This window comes from Pipistrellus hanaki, assembly GCF_964339955.1.
Source record: "Pipistrellus hanaki genome assembly, chromosome: 4".
Classification (NCBI taxonomy): Eukaryota; Metazoa; Chordata; class Mammalia; order Chiroptera; family Vespertilionidae; genus Pipistrellus; species Pipistrellus hanaki.
The window spans coordinates 77,166,805-77,190,227 of NC_140506.1; the positions used below are offsets into that span (position 1 = coordinate 77,166,805).

General features: G+C 42.5%; 1 protein-coding gene across 14 annotated transcripts in view; it reads right to left on the reverse strand.

Moving 5' to 3' along the window:
• Positions 1–23,423, reverse strand: part of CALN1 (calneuron 1) — a 428,626-nt gene that overhangs the window by 70,510 nt on the left and 334,693 nt on the right. The window contains exon 6 of one of the 14 annotated variants that reach the window (XM_084880728.1): positions 6,405–6,539. The exons of the other annotated variants lie outside the window; for them this stretch is intronic. Within the exon in view, the coding sequence (XP_084736854.1) occupies positions 6,450–6,539 (90 nt within the window). The 3' untranslated portion in view covers positions 6,405–6,449. Of the gene's footprint in view, positions 1–6,404; positions 6,540–23,423 lie in introns of those variants that run through there. 14 annotated transcript variants of the gene reach the window in all.

Here is a 23,423-nt window from a genome sequence, read left to right on the forward strand (position 1 = left end):
GAAGGGCAGACTTGAGGAGGGGCGGAGGAAATAATACTGGACCAAAGGTCAGGTCTGAGGGATTTGTGAATGTTTCCCTGGGGATCAGGTGTGGGCTGCCTCCCATGGTGCTGCCCAGATTGAAATCATGAAGTTGATAAAATCTCCCAAGATTGATCCAGCTTGGGAACTTGGTCTCATACTCTGTCAAGTTCTCCAGAATTCAAAATCCCATGGCTACTGAAACTAGGTCCTGGTACCTGATTTCGTAACCACATTCCCAAGTCTAACTTGTGGGGTTCCCCTTTCTGACACAGTGTCTCCTCAATCATAGCCTACATCCTCAGTCATAGGAGTTTATTTCTAGACTATCCTATTGTTCTGCTGACCTCACTGATGGAAGTACTACAGTTTTATAATGTGTTTTCAGATCCTGTTAAACAAATCTTAATTATTCTTTTTTGCATCTCTCAACCAAAAGTTTTTTTTTCCTTCTTCATATTCTCAAGTTTTTTATTCTTTGAGATGAAATTAGAGTACATCTGTTATTTCATTAAAAATGCCACTGAAATTTTGAGGCAGATTGCATTACCTATGCATAATTTGAACAAAAATCCACATTTTTACTATATTTATTTTGCTTTCTCAGAGTATGATATGCTTGTTCATTTAGTCAATTATTATTCTAGCTCTCAGTAGGTTAGCTTGATTTATTTCAATTCCATATACTTCTTATTCAGGTTATTACTGTGTGCTGCATTTTTGTTGTTGTTGTTGTTATGAGGAATGAAAATTTTTTCCATCTTATTGTGTGTGGTGTGTGTGTGTGTGTTTTCTTTTTTTGCTATAGAAGAAAAACTGATTGTAATATTTATACTGCACTATTTATTCAGCTAACTCGCTCAATTCCATTTTTAACTGTAGCGTTATTTCTAATGGTTCCCTTGACAATTTTATCTCATTTTAATTGTTCCTCTTGTTTTTATTTAATTGCAATGCCTAGAAATTTTAGAAGAATATCAAGTAATTATGATAATCCTGCTTTTTCATTCACTAGACTAATGATCTGTTTGTTTTTGGTTTTGGTGGGAACGCATCCCATATTTCATCTTTGCCTGGGTTGATTTTCCCAACTCCATGGCGAAAATCTGATTTTCTCTCGTAGGGACTGAATTCTGATATAAATACTATTCTCATCCTACATGGACACCAGAACTGTCTCTAAGAGCTGTGGTAGAATAGCAAAATAATATGAAGGGAACAAAATTACCTTTAGAAGAAGAGACCTGAAAAGAATTAGGCCTTTCAGAAATGCATCCACTGAGGTTGGGATGTGGTCCAGCCAGAAAATCATGAGACAACCATTTTAGTCTAACACAAAGCAATACATAAATGGTTTCACAACACCATTAACTTATATTCTAAACTTGTTGGAGAGATGTTACAAATTTAAGCAGTTAATGAGCTTGGAACCATACTGGCCATAAAAATATCTCAATATGCTTATTTCCTGAAGATAATGATCTCAGTAAGCTATCTAAAATAGGAGTAGGATTGCTATATAATACCTGCTGTGTCTCACAAGTCAATTGAATTTTATAAAGGACACCAATTATCATGAAAATGACACACATACAGTATGTTTCCATTTCAATAATATATGCTTTTTTTTTTTTTTTTTTTTTTTAAAGCAGACCATTCCTTTGAAATCATTGCCCAGATGTGAGAAAGGATATGACTTGACAGGTTATGTCACATTTCTTTTCAGGACACTGAACTTCATACACAGTATGAATACTTGAAAAATCTGTAACCATATACACTGGACAACTGAGGGATGATTTGTCAAAAACTATCAGCTCCCTTTATTAATTCCACATGTCTCTAGAGAAGTAGTTTTTCTCTTGCAAGCTCAGCATTCTCAAATGTTTAATAAAAGATTAGGTTTCCAAAAAGTAGCTGAGCCGGTTGAAATGAAATCAGCTTACAAGTCCTGATACAACAGTTCCCAAAGTCTCACTAAAATACTAGTTGCGAAAGAACAAAAAACAACATACACTGAAATTAGTCCAGAATCTTGAAGGGATTTACAACAGGAGGACTGTTGCTGGGTTAACAAACACAATAGGAGGTTTTGTGTGGCTCCCTCCTGTAAAGGGTGAAAGGAAGGCTGGAAAGGCTTTGGAAAACCATCAGCATCTCCCTCAGGCCATGAGAGCCACAGAGTGAACCAACAGCAAAGCTAATCCCACATTTTCAGGGTCTTTTGTGGGGGAGTGGAAAGAAGTCTGTTAGCTCCTTCCACCTTCACTTTCATCTCAACCTCTTTCTCTTCTCTGTCCATACAGAGTCAGCAACTCTCAGGTAACTTCTCAGTAGGGGAAGACTGCAGAGCTTCCTGGGAGGATGGTCCTCACCTGTGAAGCAGGGCATGTGAGCCAAAGAGGAGAATGGAGTATGCTGGAACAGAGATTTTTTTCCTGTTCTTTACCTTTTTGTATCTTTCAGAAAATCAGGCCATGAGAAGACCCCATCTCAGTCCAGCAGAACCTTAGGAGATAAACATTTGCTCAAAACAAAACCAAATCCCTGGAAATTGGCAAGCAATTCTGGAATTAAATGATTCATCCAGACAAGGATTTATCAGGGTGAATCTACTAAGCACCAAAAAAGGGCCAGTAAACAGAACCAATGACTTGCCACCTGGGCTATGTGTTGGTAAATACTAGCTCTGCATACCCTTCTTCCTGTTCAAAGACAAAAAAATAAATAAATAAATAAAAATAAATAAATAAATAAAAAATAAAAGACGATAAGAAAAATCCTACATTGAATCCACGGAGCATTACTCTAACCCCGTGGTTGGCAAACTGCGGCTCACGAGTCACATGCGGCTCTTTGGCCCATTGAGTGTGGCTCTTCCACAAAATACCACAGCCCGGGCGAGTCTATTTTGAAGAAGTGGCATTAGAAGAAGTTTAAGTTTAAAAAGTTTGGCTCTCAAAAGGAATTTCAATCGTTGTACTGTTGGTATTTGGCTCTGTTGACTAATGAGTTTGCCGGCCACTACTCTAACCCAAGGTCAAGGGAACATAATTGGGAATGCTCAGAGTAAGCATGTACCTTTGCGATTGAGTTCTTAAGGAAAGAGAAGAAAGGGATTTGAGCATTTGCTCAGTATCAACAGGATGCAAAGAGACCCTGTTTGGGAAATAAGGAGAGTGGCAGAGGGAGATAATAACATTCCAGGCCTCAAAATATCCCTATACAAAATTCTATTCAAATCCAACATCCAGCAAACAATCAAAAACAGTGTGGCACAAGCAGAGCCAACCCACCATGAGCCAGAACCAGCAGAAACAATAGAGACCAGAAAGAGACCTGCAGGGGCTTCAATATTGAGGTTACAGTCTATAAAACAATGAAGCTTAGAATTCACGGTGAAATATACCAAGCTCAACAATATTGGCAATGAATTAGAAACTATAAAAAATAACAGACATCGCAAGTTAAAGGAAAGACAACAAACTTATAATAACCAAAAATTAAAAAACTCAGTGGATAGATTTAATAGCAGATTCAACACAGCTGTTGAAAGGATTTAGAAACTGAAATATAGGTCAGGAGAAATGAATGAATGAAACAAGTAAAGGTAGGCGAGTATAAGAGACATAAAGGATACAGTGCTAATTTCAGAGTTTCAGAAGAAAAAGAGGGAGAGGATAAGGAAGAGGAATTACATAGAGATTTAAAAGCTAAGATATGGAATACAGGATTTGAAGAAGCTGAGCAAAGACCAAGGAAGATACATAAAAAGAAATCCACAACTAGGCAATGTAGTAAACTTGCAAAATTCAAAGGTAAAAAAATGTCCAAAAACAGCCAGAGAAAAAAATGAGATTATTCTCAAGGAAGCAATAGATATACTGACAGCTGACAGATTACCCTTAAAGAAATAATTTTCATATAATAGATGATAGACAATAGAAGCAAGAAAGTGATAGAATGATACTGTCACAATGAGAATTGGAAAGGGACTGTTTGCCTAGGATTTTTTCCTCCAGAAATAAGGAGAATAACTATCAAAAGTTAGAAGACCAACTTGTAATTACTGAATTCTATACAGTCATACATTTATAAAACCTAAGAGACTCAGATGCAATAGGATTTTAAAAATCAGCAAAACCCAGTGGCTTCTCTATAGGCAATACTAAAATATAAACGTGAAAAAGTAAAATATAAAGGGGAAAATTTCACTCACAACACACACACACACACACACACACACACACACACACACACGTTTTCTCTCTGTCTTCCTATAAGACCCCCCTCCCCTAACACACACACACCTTTTATAAACTGTCAAGAAAAATGCTAACAAGAAATTTATGGGACTTTTATGGAAAATATTGAAAATCTCTACTGGTATTCTTAAAGGAAAAGAAGTATTTAGAGAGCCATTCCACATTCCTGACAGCAAGGGCTTTTATCTTAAAGTTGTCAGTCCCTTAAAGTAATTTAGTGAACACCCCAATGATATTTAATTTGAAATTAGATGAAAACATTCTAAAGTCCATATGAAACATAAACAAGGCCCTGGCTGGTGTGGCTCAGTTGATTGAGAATCAAATCACGCACCAAGAGGTCACTGGTTTGATTCCCGGTCGGGGAACATCTTTGGTAGGGGGCATGCAGGAGGAGCCAATTAATGTTTCTTATCGATGTGTGTGTCTCTTTCTCTTCCTCTCAAATCAATAAAATAATAAAAAGAAAGAAAAATAATAACATCAGAGGAATGGAACTTCATCTATAGAAGTATATAATAAAGTTCAGAATAATTGACATGATGTGCTAATGGTAAAATAATCAACATGCGTACCCACAGCACAGAGTACATCTAGACATATATAAGGCACATTAGATCCTCGGGGGGTGGGGGCGGGAATCATATGAAATCCTTATTGTGGAAATGTAGATAAGTTTGAGAAGTAATGAAGAATCTATATTACTAAATCGGGCTCTAGGCCACAAAAATTAGGAGGATAGCTAACTTGTACACTAAAGTAATCACTAGCTGGGGTAATATATTTTAGTCCTAAAAGCAGTAGAGTAAATAAACAAATAAAAAAATTCCGAACTTGTCAACTCTCAACTTTTTAAAAAACACACAAAAACAAAACTACAACACAAAGGGAAACCTGCAAAATGTTTTCCATGAGTGTGACAGACATTGAACGTATTGAGTATTTGAGTTTCATAGGTCGATAGTAAAACAGTCAAGGTCACAGAAAGGAAAATGCAAATAGCTCTATCTTAAAAATGGCAAATTCAAAAAAATATGAAGTTGGCAAAACTTTTTTTAAAATCTAGATTTTACTGCTATGAAATGGACCCTCTTGGCAGCGGCTGGGGACCTGCTCTTGGGGCAGCCTCCTGGCACTCTCGGTCCATCCATAACATAAATCCTTTATGCTGTGGCGTTTGGCAGCATCAAGCATAACTTTCCATTTCCCAGGCTTTGGAAGCGCAGCTCAGATGTAGACGATGTATTTCCAGGGCCAGGGGTCAGCAGGCAGTGAAGCAGACATGGAATGGGTGTGGACTGGGGTTCAGAATTCAGGGAGGAACACGGGAGGTCCCTGGGGTTCCAAAGCCCAGGACAGCAGGCACAGGGGAAAGTCAGTTTAAGAACAACGGGCACAAAGTTTCAGTTCAGCACATGAATGTGCTCTAGAATCTGCTGTATAGCATTGTTCCTACAATCACCGATAATGTAATGTGCATTTAATACACATTAAGAGGGTAGATGCATGTGAAGTGTGCTTATGACAACAACAACAAAAACAAATCTTCACTCAGGAGCCAGGATAACAGCTTATAATGATTATCCTAAGTAGAAAGGCCTAGGAAGCACTCACACAGCCACAGCTATAGCTCTGCTAGCCTCCACCGCAGGGCCTGGCCCAGGAAAGCATAGGGCAGCACCTGGCTGGCCCTCCATTGTCACCTGAACTAGGCCTGGACCCTCCCCACCCAGACAGCACCACGGCAAGAAGGGCAGGAGTTCGGGTCTCAGGAGCACATGCAGCCATTTCTTCCTGCAGAAAGAGACATGCACCCGTTTGCAATGGAGCAACCTCACTGTCATCTGGGCTGTGCCAGCCGCACCTCCTTGCTCCCTGTTTTACTCCGGGATTTGGAGCCCACACCCAAACTCTCTTATGATAATGGAACATGTAAGGGTTCATTCCACTCTACATCAAGCATGTCAAACTCATGGCCCGAGGACCACATGCAACCCACAACGAATATTTTTGCGTCCCAGCCAATATAACAGTATGTAAGAAACATTTTAATTTTTTTAAATATATGTTTTTATTTATTTCAGAGAGGAAAGAAGAAGGAGAGAGAGGTAGAAATATCCATGATGAGAGAGAATCATGGATCGGCTCCCTCCCACAAGTCCCCTACGGGGGATCGAGTCTACAATCCAGGCTTGTGCCCTTGATCAGAATCAAACCTGGGAAGTCCCAGTCTGCAGGTCGTTGTTCTATCCACTGAGCGAAACCAGCCAGACCGCACGTAAGAAACATTTTAATAAAAACTTCATAACTTAATTTTTACAATATCCTGTTATACATAATTATTAACAACCAACTACAACATTCCCTAATGACTGATTACTATAATCGTGTTGCATTCATTTCCCTTACGCACCTTACACACAGGCAATTTCTCTCCACTAACACTAGCATTGAATATTTTAGCAGCCGACTGCCACGTCATTAGTCTTGGACTGACTTGTTTGGTGTGCACAACAGGAAATATTTCGCTTTTGGAGAACATGAAAAATAGGTTTATTTGCGTTACACTTATTAATTTGTGCAGTTACTCAGTGTCTGGTTAATGTTGAAGAGAAATACTAATTTTTATGTTAACGATTACTCATTCATTCCAGCCCTTTGTATTCAGCATGTCTCTATCGAAATAAAACTACGTTTCTATGAAAATTGAAGCTTCTTTTTTTTTTTTTTTTTTCGGCCCACATAAACTTAAACCTTGCTAATTTGGCCCTTGCTAGCCTTTGAGTTTGACATACTTGCACTACACAAAGTGCGGTCCAGGGAGGCACCATATAACTCACTAAATTAATTTAGGTAAAAGGCAAAAAGAAACTTCAGCAAGGCTTGATGTGTTTTATCAAGAGGGTCTTCAGAATGCGGCACTTGGTTCCCTGGGAAGCCTCATGGCACAAAACCAAAAGGATGAAACGGGAGGGGCCTTGGAAGCATCCTTCTGTTCCTCACTCGCCAAGGCCAGGGATCCTCCGGGCAAGAACTACAGCACCACGAAGGGCTTCAATGTCAACACAATCACGGGTCCGTCAGAACCTGGTTTGACCACATTCTACCAAGTTGTGTTTCTTAACCTCTTCACCTTTTCAACTCAGTTCACAATCCTCCTGTTCTCTGGCAACCATCAGTTTGTTCTCTGTATCTATGAATATAATCAATAATATTGTAATAACTATGTATGAAGCTAGGTGGGTACTGGAAATATCAGGGGTAACACTATGTAAAGTATATGACTATCTAACCACTAAGCTATACCCTTGAAACCCACACAAAATGGAAAAAAAAAAAAAAGGAAAACATTTCCTATACCAGATTATTATGGGTTGTAGGTCCTGGCTGCCAATCATTGTCCCAGTCATTTTTACTGGTTCTGTTACCCTTCAGCACATGACTTTTCTTAGCTTCTCACATCACATCTGCAGTGACTCAGATCGGATATTTTCTCTCCTTCCCTACTTGACCCCCACGGACCCTGCCCTTCACCCAGAGCCATCCCATTATGGGTACTAGTCTCCAACAAATTCAAGCTGCAGGTGTTGCAAACCTTTTCTCCTATACATGCAGCACTTCATTATTTTTAATTCACTTTGTTTTATTTTGGAATTATTTTTCTTCCAATTTAGACCCAATCCCAGAGCACAGAGTTTAGTTAAGAATCGCTACTTTCAATGTCAAATGGAGACAGGACATAAATCAAAAAGTAACATTGGGAGGCTTCTGAGGATCCTTGAGAAAGACAAACCTAGAGGTGACCTGGGAAGTCTGGCCAGGGTTGGAAGATGAAAAGCAAAAGTGTTAAAAGGACACTGTGAAATGCACTGAAAAATTAACACGGCACAAAACGCTCTCTCTCCTGTGTCTGGCTCGGTATCTTTCCTACACTCTCAAGAAGTGGGAAAAAGCACTCACAGAGTGTCCTGCTCATTCCGTGTTCTGCAAGGAAACTGAGCTCAGGCAACCTAGAGGCCTGGGCTGGATAGTGCCAAGTCATGCCCACTCAGTACCAATGCATTAATTGGGTCATTTGATTCAGGGGTAAATCAAAAGGTGTACACACACACACACACACACACACACACACACATTATATTTTTCTCCTTTAGGAGGTCCAGCACTTCCAAACATGCCTCGAGATAAAATCATGTATGTAGGGAGAGAAACAGATCTTCTTTATACAAACCCACCATTGACTTCTCCTTTCCATAAACACTCACTAGATAAAACAGCAAGCTGGCTGCTGATGGGGGCACGTCCTGCCTGACATCGTAGGCACGTTGGCTTCCTATCTACACTAATAAAAGAGTAACATGCTAATTGGCCATACCTTCGCAGTGCCCACCAGCCAATCAGGAGTGAGTATGCAGATAAACTCAACAAAGATGATGGGTTAAATTGTATATGCAGGTGGCCAGCAGCTGGGGGCGGGGCGGGACGCTTGTGTCATCGCCATGGTGACAACACATGCATTCCACACCACCCCAGCCTCTCCGGGCCTCTGGGCAGCATAGGAAGGTGGAAAGGCGGCTCTGTGCCAGAGTGGAAAAGTGGCTCCAGCCAGAGCCAAGGCAGTGCCGGTAGCCAGGGGAAAGAAGGCCCATTCTTAAATGAATCTTCATGATCGGGCCTCTAGTTCAATGATAATCCTCTCAGCCTGTGCGGCTCAGGTTGATGGGATGAAATTCGGCAGACACTCTTCCGGATATGATTGGGATAAAGTGACAGACTACCCATCTTGTCATCACACCGCTGAGGCTTCCAGCTGCACAGATTCCTCTCCAGGCTACATGGTGGGATGTTTGCCATTGCTGGGTTCCCTTTGTGTAAACACTCCAGAGGACACTGTGTAAGCGGGTGCATTGGTTAGAGTCCAAGTTGTGTAGTTGTAACAACCACAAGGACTTCGCTGAGGACCTGGGTCATCCTCAGAGATTATAAAGCTGTTGTGTCAACATAAGGCCTGAGGGTTGGCCATGGAAGGCGAGGGAGAATGTGCAGAGCCACACACCAGTTCTTAAATGTTTCTCACATCCCTTCTGTTCCAGTTTCATGAGCTAACTCAAGCCCCATGGCCATGTCTACTTCCAGGGGATAGGGAAGCTATTCCTCTTGTGAGGGAGTTCAAGGAGATAGGAAAATGTGGGTGAACACTAGCAATGTACACATGCAGGACATTGGTGTTGGCTGTTCAGCATCCACACCTAACAGGCAGGTAATCCATACTGGGCCAACTGGGTGCTCTCTCCAGGAAATGCAATACACCAAAAGCTTAAGCTTTGCAATCCCAAATCCCAAATGACATTTGCTTAGCTTGTAATACCAATGAATTAGCCAGGCGTGGAGACCGAGGTCTCTAGGGACCCTGGCTCTTGAGGGGAATCATGAAAGAAAAAGAAAACGGCTCATTCAAAGGCCTGCCCCGGTCCCCGGAAGCTACCCTTGCTTTTTTGCCCCATTTCGCTCAGCCTGTATCTTTAGCTTTCCTATGAATTTTGAGGGCTACCCCTACTCTCCCAATATATTTCTTTTCTGGTTAATAAGAGTTGGTTTCTATTAGTCGCACCAACACTTTTCTGGGAACAAAACATCCAGCCGATGTGATCGGTGAGGTTCTATGCGGCAGACTGGCAGGCCTGGCTTGCAGGGAGAAGGGGGAGGGAGGCACCAGGCTTGCAGCTGGGAAATCTGGGTTCCAATCTCAGCTCCATCCCTTGTCTTGCTGTGTGAACTTGAACAAAACCAAAAACTTATCTGTGAAGTAAGAGTCTGGACCAAGCTGGTTTTCACAGTCCTTTCAGGCTCCAGTGGACCATGCCTGTGTCACTGTGGGGCTGCTGAAGTAAGCACAACCCCTGCATTTCAGTCTCTGGGCCCCACACTTTGATAAATAACCTGCCAACTCTACAGATTTGCTTGGAATCTCATTAACCTAGGAAATCACCATTGTTTTTGTATTTTACATTTCAAATGGGCAGAGACCCTGGCACCTATCTGAGGAGGTGCCACCCGCCTGGGACCTCGCCTCGGCAGCAGAGGTGCTGGCGATGGAAGAGATGGGGTTGGTCCCTGTTTATCACACTCGAGGTCCATTAGTTTTCCACCATCACTTGGGGCCCTTCATTTATATGTCAGCTTGATACCCAAGAGGTAAGAGAACCTGACATTTTCAGAACATGGTGATACAGTAATAACAATGTAAAAAAAAAAAAAAATAATAATTACAAAACCCTCAGCTCTCAGTCTCTGATTAGAAGAACCCCAGGAGCTGGGCAGAGAGAAAACCCTAAGTATTTCTCAGCAGGCGGGTGCACAGATGAAAAATTAGTTGACATTGCCGGTAAATTAAGTTCCACCTCTGATTAAAATCCTGCCCAGAACAAAAGGGTGATACACTGAGTTATGAATGACTCACTAAATCAGAAGGGCCTCTCTGTACACATGATTCTTCCTGTGTTCAGCCAAAGCAGATTCTCTATGGCTCTTGTATTTTGTTAAAAGGATTTTTTTTCCCCCCAGGACATCCTGCCCCAACAAGTAAGGGTGGCAACCAGGTGCTCCTTGTCTTTCACACACATTAAGGGGCTTTCCTAAGTCATGGAGACCATGTTCTGGGGACCCTTGGGGCAGCTGGTTGCTCCGGATGTGGTCAGAGGGTAACACCTGGTTGTGGATGGCTTTTCCTCTCTACAAAGCTACCCAAGTGGACAAAGCTCCATATCTGGCATCTTGGCCTCTGTACCCCAGGGCTGAACAAGGAGGCCCACATTTTAAAGTGGCTCTCAGGGCAGGTTACTCTTCTGGATGGGGTGAGGGGAAAAAAGGCTTAGGAGCTGAGCAGATGAGAGATCCGGTTCTCCGGAGATTCCAGAGGGTACTGCCAAGCCAGAGCCTCTTGTGTGAAATCGGAGGCTTTTCCCTGGGCACCAAGTCCGTGTAGAGTGTTCCCAGCAGATGCTCCTGCTAGCTGCTGGCCTCCACTGAGGATGGCAGACTCTGGCCCTGTCAGAACAAAGCAATTGGAGGGCATGCTCGCTTTGGTCCTCCCGTTCTTCCATGTTTCAAATGCAGCGGCCTTTTTAATATAATCACAACTGTTATTCTCGCAGCAACTTAAAACCAGAAGAGTCACCCAAGCAAAATAGGTGCCTGTTTCTGTTTAATGTCTGAAATGTGGCTGGGCATGTTCTATCTTGGATGCAAGGCAAGGGATTTTTTAAATCATCAGCTTCTCCCCAGTGTTTGGTTCCCAGCTAGACTCACCCAGCAGATTAACTGAGTTCCTGCTGACCTTGGCAGGGGCTTACGAACCCAAGAATTTGGCAGAATGTAAGCTATGCCCGTGCAACCTGAGAAGCAACACATCTGAAGCAGGACCCCGCGGGGGTGGGGGAGGGGAACAATCCCCCGGATCCGGAAACCCGGTGTCCAGTGATTTGTTCTGGCCTTAACTCTGAATCTGGCAGCTCTGAGCTGTGTTTTTCAAGGTTCAGTTCCAGGACATCACCTTGGAAAAACAATGTGCACGCGAGAGTTTCACAGACGCAGCCGTCGGCTCAGTCAAGGCTGGACGGACCCAGGAGCCCTCCAGTGAAGCCCTGGGGTGCCGAGCAGGTGGTGAACCAGCACCTATAGGGTGCCGGTGGGCGCAGCACCAGCACAAACATGTGCAGATGATAAACATTTCCCATCAAAGGCTGAGGCTGAGACTGGATGTGCACAGTCCCTCAGGGCTATCTCATTGGGTGTGGTGGCTGCTGACAGCTCTCCCCCTACCCCCCACCTCCAACCCAAAAAGAAGAAAAGGGAAGAGAGCTTGTCAGGCGGGCATGGAGGCCTTCTCTATCAGTTCTGACCTCCAGCAGCAAGTCACTTGGCCTCAGCTGAGGACAGCAGACACTGTGCCCTGTCAAGACGAAGGGCTAGACCAGTGGTCGGCAAACTCATTAGTCAACAGAGCCAAATATCAACAGTACAACGATTGAAATTTCTTTGGAGAGCCACATTTTTTAAACTTAAACTTCTTCTAATGCCACTTCTTCAAAATAGACTCACCCAGGCCATGGTATTTTGTGGAAGAGCCACACTCAAGGAGCCAAAGAGCTGCATGTGGCTCGTGAGCTGTGGTTTGCCGACCATTGGCCTATACCAAGGACACTGGCTGAGGGCCTGGGGCTGTGGAATCCCGTCCATCTCTCTAGCCCTTCCTGCTTTCTGATATTCCCAGACCTCCTCATTTGGAATTGCCGTAGTTCCTCTAGTCCTCTCTCTCTCTCTCTCTCTCTCTCTCTCTCTCTCCCTTCCTCCCTCCCTCCCTCCCTCCCTCCCTCCCTCCCTCCCTCCCTCCCTCCCTCCCTCCCTCTTTCTTTTGTACTGCTATACAGCATTCTTAGATTTTTAAAGTGTATTATTTGTGAGCATCTTGGATCTATCTTCCTTCTGAGACTTTGGAGGACAAGGAGTATGTATTTTTCATCTTTGTGTTCCTTACACTGCTCCACAATGATATCTGCTTTTCGAATGAAATATCTCACCTTATCATCCATCTCAAGCCAATCCTATACATAAGCAATGAGGGTGATCTTTGCTATCAGCACCTAATGCCGGGATGCTGCAATGCTTCCTAACAGACCTCTTGTCTTCATATTGGCCTCCCTGATTCATCTTTTTTAAAGGCCATTTTAAAATAAATTATTTAAGTTACCCACTCAAAATCTTTTAAAGGCTTCCCCGACTACCTGATAAGGCTAAAACTTCAAAGTAAGACTCTCTTCCAGCTGACTGCAGTCAGCAATTGAAACTCATTTAACCCACCAATTCCCAAACCAGAGAAGCTAGTTGACTCACTCATGCATGCACACACTCATTCATTCATTCATTATTAAGCATGCATTGACTGCCTCCTATGTGCCAATCGTTGTGTTAGGTGGTAGAGATCTCTGCATAAAAAGACATCCCAGACCTCAATGCAGTTACTACCCAGTGTGTTGGCAGAAAGGAAAGGGCCTATTACAGTTCTAAGTGACAAGAGATACTGGGGGTGCAGAAGAGCCAGTGACAAGTTGGCCTGGGGGAATCTGGAAGGCTGGCAGAGAAGGGAGAGACGCAGATGGTTTTCCAAGGAGATCCAATGTGTGGGGTGGAGAGAGGACATTTAAGACACAGAGAGAAAAAAATATGTAGAAAAACCCAGATGTTTTGTGGTTCAGGAAGACATAGTTGAAGCTGCAAACTAAAAGGGATCCCAGAGGTGTGTGAAGTGGCATTTATTATCTGTGTCAATATATTTCCACTTGAAGAAGGTGTGGGGACAAAGACCCCCTTCACTGTCCCAGACAGAAACTGTATGTCCTTAGAAGGGTGAGGGCGACCTAAAGCAGCCTAGACCAAGGGTGCTGGCTGAGGGTCATCAGGGCGGGCCCTGCTGGGTGTCCACAAAATGCTCAATCCAGCCCCAGCCTAGGGCTGAGGAATCCCACCCATCTCTCTAGCCCTCCCTGCTTTCTGAGATATTCCCAGACCTCCTCGTTTGGAATCGCCTTGGTTCAGCGTTCCTGAACCCCGTTCTGAGAGGCATCAAGCAGATCACTATAAGGACCAAAAATAAAACTTTAAAAAGTGTTCTGACGTCAAAAAGTTTGCAAAGTGAATACATGCTCTCCTTGACCTTGGAAAGCTACAATGTTCACATGCATATGAAAGTTTCCGCTAAGTCTTGCAATAAAAGTAGCTGTTTCAAGTGTCTCAAATCTATTTATCCAAAGACAATGGCACCACCATGTACTTCCTGGGTGACTGACAGTTTTCGAAACACTGGTCTATACCACTGTCCTACTCCATGAATGTCTATACTGGCCTGTAAATGAAGGCATGGGCTTCAGGGACAAACACAGTTAGTTTTCAATCTTGTCTCTATCACTTCCTTAATGTTCGTCTTTGGATAAGTTACTTAACATCTTTGATGGACAGTTTCCTCATATATGCATATCATATTAATATATATGCCTATACAATATCTTCTCATATATAGTACACAGGTATATGATATACTTTATCCATACGGTGTTCTGCCTGACACACTCAATCAAAGAATTTCCTTTCATTATCATTGGCTAACAGTTATGAAGCTGCTATCTCAGTTGAATTAATGGTGAGAACCTTAGGAGCTATATAGTTTTATTCAATACAATTTCTTTTCTTTTTAATATTTAAATTTATATTTCAGAGAGGAAGGGAGAGGGAGAGAGAGAAATAGAAACATCAATGATGAGAATCATTGACTAGCTGCCTCCTGCACGCCCCCTACTGGGGATCTAGCCTGCAACCTGGGCATGTGCCCTAGACCAGAATCAAACCTGGACCCTTCAGTATGCAGGCTGGCGCTTTATCCACTGAGCTAAACCAGCTCGGCTAACCACAGTTTCTTTACAATGGCTCTCAAAAGATTCTTGTTTAGCTCAGCAGAAAGTGATTTAATGAAATTTTGCAATTATAAAAATGGGAATAGAACAAAGGAAAAACAAACTTTATACACGATCTTATCAGGGTCAAACTGATTTTTTTAAAATGAGATATTGTAATGTTCAGAATAACTCAATGTCCTGTAGTGGTTCAAAACTAAGTCATCTAAAATGCGGTCTTGAAAACAGAAATATCTACCATGTTAGGATTAAGATTGTGACACATTGAGTTGGAAGGATACTTTATCTGCAGGTTTTTAAAAGCAGGTGTGGAAGCTGCTCTTTTCTGTATGTGGCCTGGGACACATGCTCTGTCTTCTTCGCCTGCCCTCCAGAAAACTCCCACCCATCAGCCCAAGCATCCTTCCCAGGTAACGCTGTCCTCGACCCCCATGGTGAATTAGACAGCACCCACGGGGCTCCCCCAGCAGCCCATGCGCACTTCCATTAGGCGATACTGAATGCATTCGTACTGAGGCGCTGCTGTGAGCCAAACAGAGGTGGTCCTGGCCTCTCAGAGCTTAGAGTCCAATGGGACAGTAAGCACCAAATAGGTAACGTATTACAAATTGGGAAAGCGCCATAAGAGAATAAAAGAGATGTTACAATACAGAGTCAAAGGGGTTGGTTTTAATTCTTTACCTTGCTGTCTTGTCTGCTAGCTGAGAAGCATTGGAATGTAATATCTGGTTCACATCTGTGCAACTTGGAAGAATGCTGTGTCTGTGTGTGTTGAGCACGAATTGCCTCCTGAATAAATATATGACTGAACGAATTCAATGGCTTAACACTGAGACACAGAGGCCTTGCCTAAGGTGACAAGTAATTAGTGACAGTTTAGGGATTGCCTTCTTTTAAAGTGGGAGAACATGTGTAAATATGTATATTATATATTTTTATATATACCTATTATATATATTATATATCATCATGTATTATATATTACATGCATTATTATACATATTATGTATTCATATATATTATATTATATACTAGATATTATATATCATCATGTATTATATATTATGTATTATTATACATATTATGTAGTCATATATATTATATTATATACTATTATATATTATATTATATACTAGGCCTCTAAATTCATGCACAGGAAGGGGGTTTCCTCAGCTCGGCCTGAACTCTCTTCAATCTGGGACCCTTCAGGACCTCTGGCTCTTAACCGTTCACTTGCCTGCCAGCCTGATCCCCTTAACTGCTCTCCCCTGCCTGCCTGATCACCTTTAACCTCCTCTGCTTTGGCCCCACCAAAATGGCTTTGCCGGGAAGGATTCCGGAAGGACATCTGGAAGATATTCAGTATAATTAGCATATTACCCTTTTATTAGTATAGATGCCACCCTGTCCTAAAAATGCAGGTTGTTCCCAGGTTTTCCTATCATGGAAGGGGAGCCTGCAGTAGCATCCTGGGTTCTGAGCAGGGCTTATGTGCTTGTACTTTATCTCGGCAGATGTGATTCCTAGAAGACTCTTGGATGTACCTTGAACATTTCTATTGAATTTTCCAAATCATCCTCCAAAAATTTTGAACCACTTTAAACTCCCACCAGCACCCATGCATGTGCCCTCTGTCCCACTTTGATGTCAATATCATTGATTTCTCTCTAGAAGCTTCCCTCCTGTCGGCTGGGACTGCTTGAGCCAACTTCATTGTTCAGCTGGGGACTCAATTTCCTGAGATAGAATTATGGAGGAGGAAAAATAGTTTTCCTCTACCTTTCTGAGTTCTTAGTGAAGGCCCTTGTAATGAAAGACAGATCACCAAGAGAAAAACAAGAGGTCATTAACACGTGTACCTCATGTATATGTGGGAGATCCCAGGGAAAAATGAGTAACTCCCCAAGGTGGCTTAGAATGCAGATTTAAATACCTTCTTCCTAGGGAAAGGATTGGGAGATGTAGGCCTCTTAGAGGAGAGTAAATTATTTTTAGGAAAGATGAATGGGGGTGAGGGGAGATAGTTTGTAACAAAGTTTAGGTGTGATGTCAACTTCTACTCTCCTGTCCTGTGACAGGAGTCAGTCTTCTCTGCCTGATGACACTTTCTCCCGTCAAGGGGCCTATGACATTTAAGCTCCCTTGGTGGTGGTGGTGGTGGGGGGGGTTTGTTGTCCTGATTTTAGGCAGAGCAGGAGTCTTTAGTGAAAGCCTCTGCATGCATTTGCTGTTTTTCAAGCATCTGCAGCTCAAGATCATCAATATAACAACACAGCATATGTTGGGCTGACATGTTCTCTGACCTTCAGAATAAACCCAACAAAAGCTTGTTTCCTCTCTTAGATGATGTGCCACAGTAGTGTTATTCCCTGGAGACAGTATTCTGACCTGACCTTCCTGGGAGTGGTCATAACATATTCTGTGCTTGTAGAAAGGTATAGGCCACATCACTAAATAAACCAGGGGCAGTTTTCTCATCTTGTGGAAAGGGAGATAAAATTATGATAGTTTATCTCTCTTTCCACAAGTTTCTTGCAGGTTTATGTCTCTGCTGCCCCCTTTACACACACACACCCAGCAGCCCCAGGGCCTCGACTGTGGGCCTTGGGGCTGCTGGGTGCTGGCCTCTCTGCGGGTTTGTGTCCCTGATCTGGCCCCCACAGCCCCAATGCCACCATGGCGGTTCTTGGAGCTGCAGGGTGTTAGCCATCTGGCTGCTATGGGCATGGCCATCTTTGTTGGGTAATTTGCATACTCATTCCTATTGGCTGATAGCATAGTGGAGTGATGGTCAATTTGCATCTTTCTCTTTTATTAGCATAGATATTATATATCATATTCATATGATATATATATATATATATATATTATATACACACACACACACAAACACACATAGGATGGAGCAAAAGTAGGTTTAGACTTATTTGAAAGGAAAATTATACAATAATTAATAAACAATACAATAATAAACTCTGTTTCACATACTCACAACTGTAAACCTACTTTTGCCCCACCCTGTATACATATACATGTGTACATACACACATATACATGTGTGTATGTATATATACATATATATACATACATACATATATGTGTGTATATATGTACACACACACACACTCACACACACACACACACACACACACACACACACACATATATATATATATATATATATATATATATATATATTTTTTTTTTTTCTTTTGCCAGCATATTCAATCAACTTTTGCCACTTGATTCCAGGCCTAAGCAGTGGGTAATTGTTGGAAGCCCTTCCTTGATTTTCGGCCCCACCGTGCGCGCTGCTGTCTGCGGGTGAAATGGCAAGCTGCCGCGCAGTGGACTTCACACAGCATGATGCAGACAGAATGTTCCTCACCTGCCTCTGTTCCCTCTGACAGAACAAGCCCACAGCCAACTTCATAACAATTACTTCTCTGCTCTGTGGGTACTTAATTTTATTTGGCTGTTCGGTTCTCTCAGGCCACAATGTGAAAACACAAACATAATCAATAGCTTCCAATTAGAGCAAGCACTTATTTTAAGAGATGGAGGCTCCCATGCACTTGTAACTGAAGGAGGCAGCAAACATGTGGGATTCACCCAATTAACCTCACGGGTGTGTCATTCAAGCACGGTCCAGACAGAAGACTCACTCTGTTATTCCAAAGCCTTCCTTAAGCCAATTCCACCTGCAGCCCACACTTCCCCGCCTTCCTTGTGATTCTGAGGGGCAGGCAGTGTGATTACCTCATTTGAATAAAGAACTAGCTCATTGCTTTCTCTGGGTGTCAAGACAATGTAGAGCAATGACCTGGCTCGGGGATAATATTCTCATATAAATAACAGATTCTATGAAAAATTAGAAAGGGCACATTAAGAACATTCACATCTTCCCTGGAGAGAGCTAGACTGAGACGCACATATTTCTTAGCACATCACAAAAGACAACCACCACCACCCCCTCCCCTGATGGCCACTGGAGTTTTAAAGGTCTCCAGTGTCAGCACTGGTTTTGAGGGGCCAGTCGCCAGAGCACTGTGTCCGGGACAGGGACTCCAGGTCTTCTTTCAGCAGGTGACAGTATCCCCACCCCCAACTCAAAACCCGCTTCTCCTGATACAGAATACATTTTCTTGGTAGGAGATACAAAATTAAATAATCTCAATTTTATACATGACATTTAATAAAAACAAAAAGAATATATATGCATATATGCATACTTCTTACAAAGCTATAAATCATAATAAAACAAACACCTATGAATCCATTATCCACTTAGAGAACCAGAATACAACTAATACTCCTGAATTCTTGGGCTGTGGGGTGCCATGCTATGGGAGTGGCCATCTTTGTTGGATAATTTGCATAATCACTCCTATCGGCTGGTAGCATAGTGGAGTGATGGTCAATTTGCATCTTTCTCTTTTATTAGTGTAGATGTTATATATCATATTCATATGGTATATATACACAGGGTTGCTAGCATGTGTGTCCATCTGGAAAAGGAGTTGTGTCAGCTCCTCCAAGACCAAGAGGGTTGCCGCGAAGAAAAGTGAGCAGGAGGCAGAACAGAAATGATTTACGAGTGAAAGGAAGACAAGGCAGTCACAGCTCTAGCGAGCAAAGGAGAGGCCCCTGTGCCAGCAGCAAGGCGCCTGAAGAACGGATCTGCAGCTGTGAGGAGTGAGCAGACACCCCTCCTGTCACAGCACCAGGCCCACGCTTCCCCTCTGTCTCCTTCAGCTGTTGAGCGAATGAAGATGCTCAGCTGCCCAGTGGGAACGGAGGTTGGGGGACATGCAGCCACAAACTGCAATCTGCAGGTTAACTGTGCGCTCCGCAGTGCCTGCTCTTCCCCAGCCTGCTCCTGCGACCTCATTGTGGCCATCGAGACAGTGGGGACTGTTGACTTGACAACGTAGCTAGCGGAGACTCCCAGATGTGCGGGGTGAACTTGTGCAAAGGGTTGGGATGCTCGTTGAATCATACCCTGGAAGTTCTTCTCTGCATGAGTAGAAAGCATGTCAGGCCTCTAATAGCACTGCGTGCTGAGTTGGAAAAAGGCTTCCAGAAACCACAGGTTTAATCTAACAATAAATGGTTTCCCGGGGTCCCTTAGCCACAGCTGCGTAAATCTGTCTGCTTAAGAGGAGGAGATGTGCACAGAGCTCGGCTCTGCTCTGCTGCTCACCAAGTCAGAAGGCCCTGGCACCCTTCATGCCATCCTCTGGTCTCCGGGAGGTTCTGGTGGGAGCCTGGCCTGGACTCCAGAACACAAGAACTCTCCACGTTGGGTGTGGGGCTGTGGGTTTTGTCTATGAACTGCTCTTGTTCCCAAGGCAGTTCCACCTTCCAGAAAACATTGTCTACTTTGTTCCCCAATTCCAACTCCACTAGGAAGCTCTTTAAATATTTGAAGGCTGTACCCCTGTCTTCGTCCTACCTGCCCTTCTTCAAGGAAAAAAATATTCAGGTCCCATCAACCAGGACTCAAGTGACATAGCGCCCATGCTTCCACCAATCTGGCGGCCCTTTTCCAGAATTACACCTATTTACCTGAGTCTATATTTATGCAACACAGATCTATGTAGCACTCAGAGTGGTGTGATGGGGAAGTCAGGGAAGGTTCAACATTTTAAGCAACATCTGAGTTGGGCTTTGTGGAATGAGAAGAAGTTCAGCAAATAAAGAATCAGTAATGTCCCCAAGAGATAAAATCAGGAGTATCGTGGGTATGGGGGATGCATTCCTACAGGGCCAAGTACTTCTGTTACCCACCACTGGGAATGCTGGACCCTCATTCTATGTCAATGGTTACCCCACCCAGAATGAGAGTGAGGAAGGTATGGCACAAAGAGGACCGGGATATTTGTTGCTTGTTCAATGCTATATCCTCAGTGTCTGGAACACAGAAAATGGTCAATAAACATTTGGTGAATGAGCCAAAAATGAATGAAGTAGGTCAGTGAAAGGAAAGAGGGAATCAAGGCAGGCATTTATTAGGCTCCCAAGGGCTTGCTATTAGGGACACAATAGCCAAAAAATGTGTGTCTCAGGGGGAGATGCCCAGATGAGACTAGGAGGCATGTGAGAATGCGAGAAGCCAGTTCTAGCATGTCAGCAGGGCTGAATCATCTGGGAATGGCTAAAGCCATTTCCCCAAACCTGAAAAGGATACATAAATTTATTGCTTGCTGCCAGAAAGCATCTTAATCTACATGTTATTGCCTCCTACTGGCCAAACACCTGAATAGCTGTAGGCAAATTCTCCCCATTTTGACAATGGACTCTATATAGGAAACCTACCCTTTGATGTGTATATCTACCTCACCTTAGGACAAATTGTGTTAATAAAAAGTAAGGGGTCCTGAGACGAGAAGAACTTAGAACTTAGTTTCTTTAGCTAAGTCTTCTCTGACTCCCTATAATGCCTTTCAAAATTATGTTTTGTCAATAGACTCTTATTTCATTCACACACAACACCCTCTCCAGGTTGCTGAACACTTCTAGATGCTGGATCAAGACCACCAGCATTATGAGAGGAGCCCCACTCTACAGATGGAATTGGCACATATACCCATGGAGAACTGAGAGAGACAGGGTGGGGCTGCAGCGGGTGTCACAGGTTTGTAGGAGCAAGAGATAGCCAGATATTTGCACTTCATGCTTTCAGGACAAATGAATAGCTGAGTCTAAAATGGAATGCTAAAAGGAAACAAAATGATTTTTTAAAAAAAGAAGAAAAACAAAGGTTTTCAGCAAAGTTCTGATAAAAGAACAGGAAGACAGAATAAAGGCAGGTATACATGTTAAGCTTTTTGCTATGCAAATGACAGACAAGGGCAAGTCAGTCAGGAGTCAATAGTAATAGTATTTTTTTCTGTGCTTACCATCTGCCAGATGTGGTGTTAAGTACTAAGAAAGCAGAAGTGACTGCGGTATTAATACACTTAAGTGTTTATAGATGGTGGTAACAACCATCATGAAAATTCCCTCTATTTAATAGATAAGGCATTTCCTTACCTATTGTATTCTTGTTTTAAAAATAATTCCTATAGATATCACTTCTGATATCACTTCTTTGTCCAGGTTTTACAGTTTTTGTGATGGAAGTTTAGTCAGACAAAACTACTCTATTTTATCCAGAAGTGATATCTATAGAAATTATTTTTAAAACAAGAATACAAAGTTCAAATATAAAAGCAAAAACAACCAGTGGATATAATTATATCAATATTGGGAAATTCCTCAATAAAGGTTAGCACTGAAAAAGTTAAATGATGGGTGGAAGAGTGAGAGGCAATATTTTCAACTTCTAAAACTAACAAATAACTAGTACCTAGGACACACCAGATAAGATACCCAGTTTAAAAAAAAAATGAGCAAAAATTACAAATAAACAATGTACAGAAAGGTAAACTAAATCTCAAGTTTATGAAGAAGTACTCAACTAAATGAATGATTTGAGAAATGAAAAAAAAACAAAACAATGTTATATTACTTTATGTTCACCCAATTGGCAAAAATTGGAAAGTCGGGTAAATGCTGATGAAAATTTGGGGAAGAAAATATTTCACACTGCTGGTGGGAGGGTTGGAATAAGCATTCCAGAAACCAGTCTGTTACTTTATAACCCAGAAATCCTGTCTAAAAAATAAATTCTAGGGAAATCCTCCTTATACAGGTCTACAAAGAGACATGTATGAGGATGCTTATGTCAGCAATGATTGAGGATTAGGGAATGGAGACACTGTGTTTGTCACTATTGAAAGAAGAGTAAGCTGGGTGGATGTGTACGATGGAATGCTATGTGGAAACCAATGAACTAGAGGTCCATTTTGCAATAGTTCGGGATCTTAAAAGCAATGTGGAATGAAAAAAAGTAAGATATAGAAAGATATCTGTAGTAGCATGATCATATTTGAACACGTTTTACAAACACAAATACGTGCTAGGCACTGTCCTGCAGAGCGCTTGGAGCTCAGGCTCTGCACGCAGGTGCCCTAGTTGAGTCCTCACTGTGCCATGTACTGAACGGGTGATCTTAGGAGAGAGACTTAACATACCTGTGCCTCAGTTTCTTTGACTGTTAAATAGAAACAAGAACTTATCTCATAGCATGATGGGAGAATTAAAAAATTAAAGCATTGCACATGTGCTTAAAGAGCTCAGAACAAGGCCCTGGCAAATTCAGTTAGACAGCAAGAATTACATCCCTATGTAATTATCAATTAGACTGTAAATTGATAATACCATAAGTCAAAAATGCATTTAATATACCTCACCTACCAAACACCACAGCTTAGCCTAGCCTACCTTAAACTGCTGAGAACCAACTCCAGCATGTAATAATTACAAGAGTTTCATCAAAAGGTTGATGGGACTTGGGGAGCTCAACAAAGTTGAGCCACATATGTAGTTTACCTGTTGGAACTGGCTAAGGCACTTCCCCCAAACCTGAATAGGATTATTGTCAGCTGCCAGACAGCTCAGGGCATTTTATTGCCTCCTGTTGGCCAAACACCTGAACAGCTGTAAGACAGGGTGGGGTGTGCAAACATAAAACACAACAGCCAAAACTCCCTTGACTGGACTCTGTGGCTCTCTTCCACCCAGCATCAGGAGAGTGTCTCGACACACGTCACTAGCCCAAGAAAAG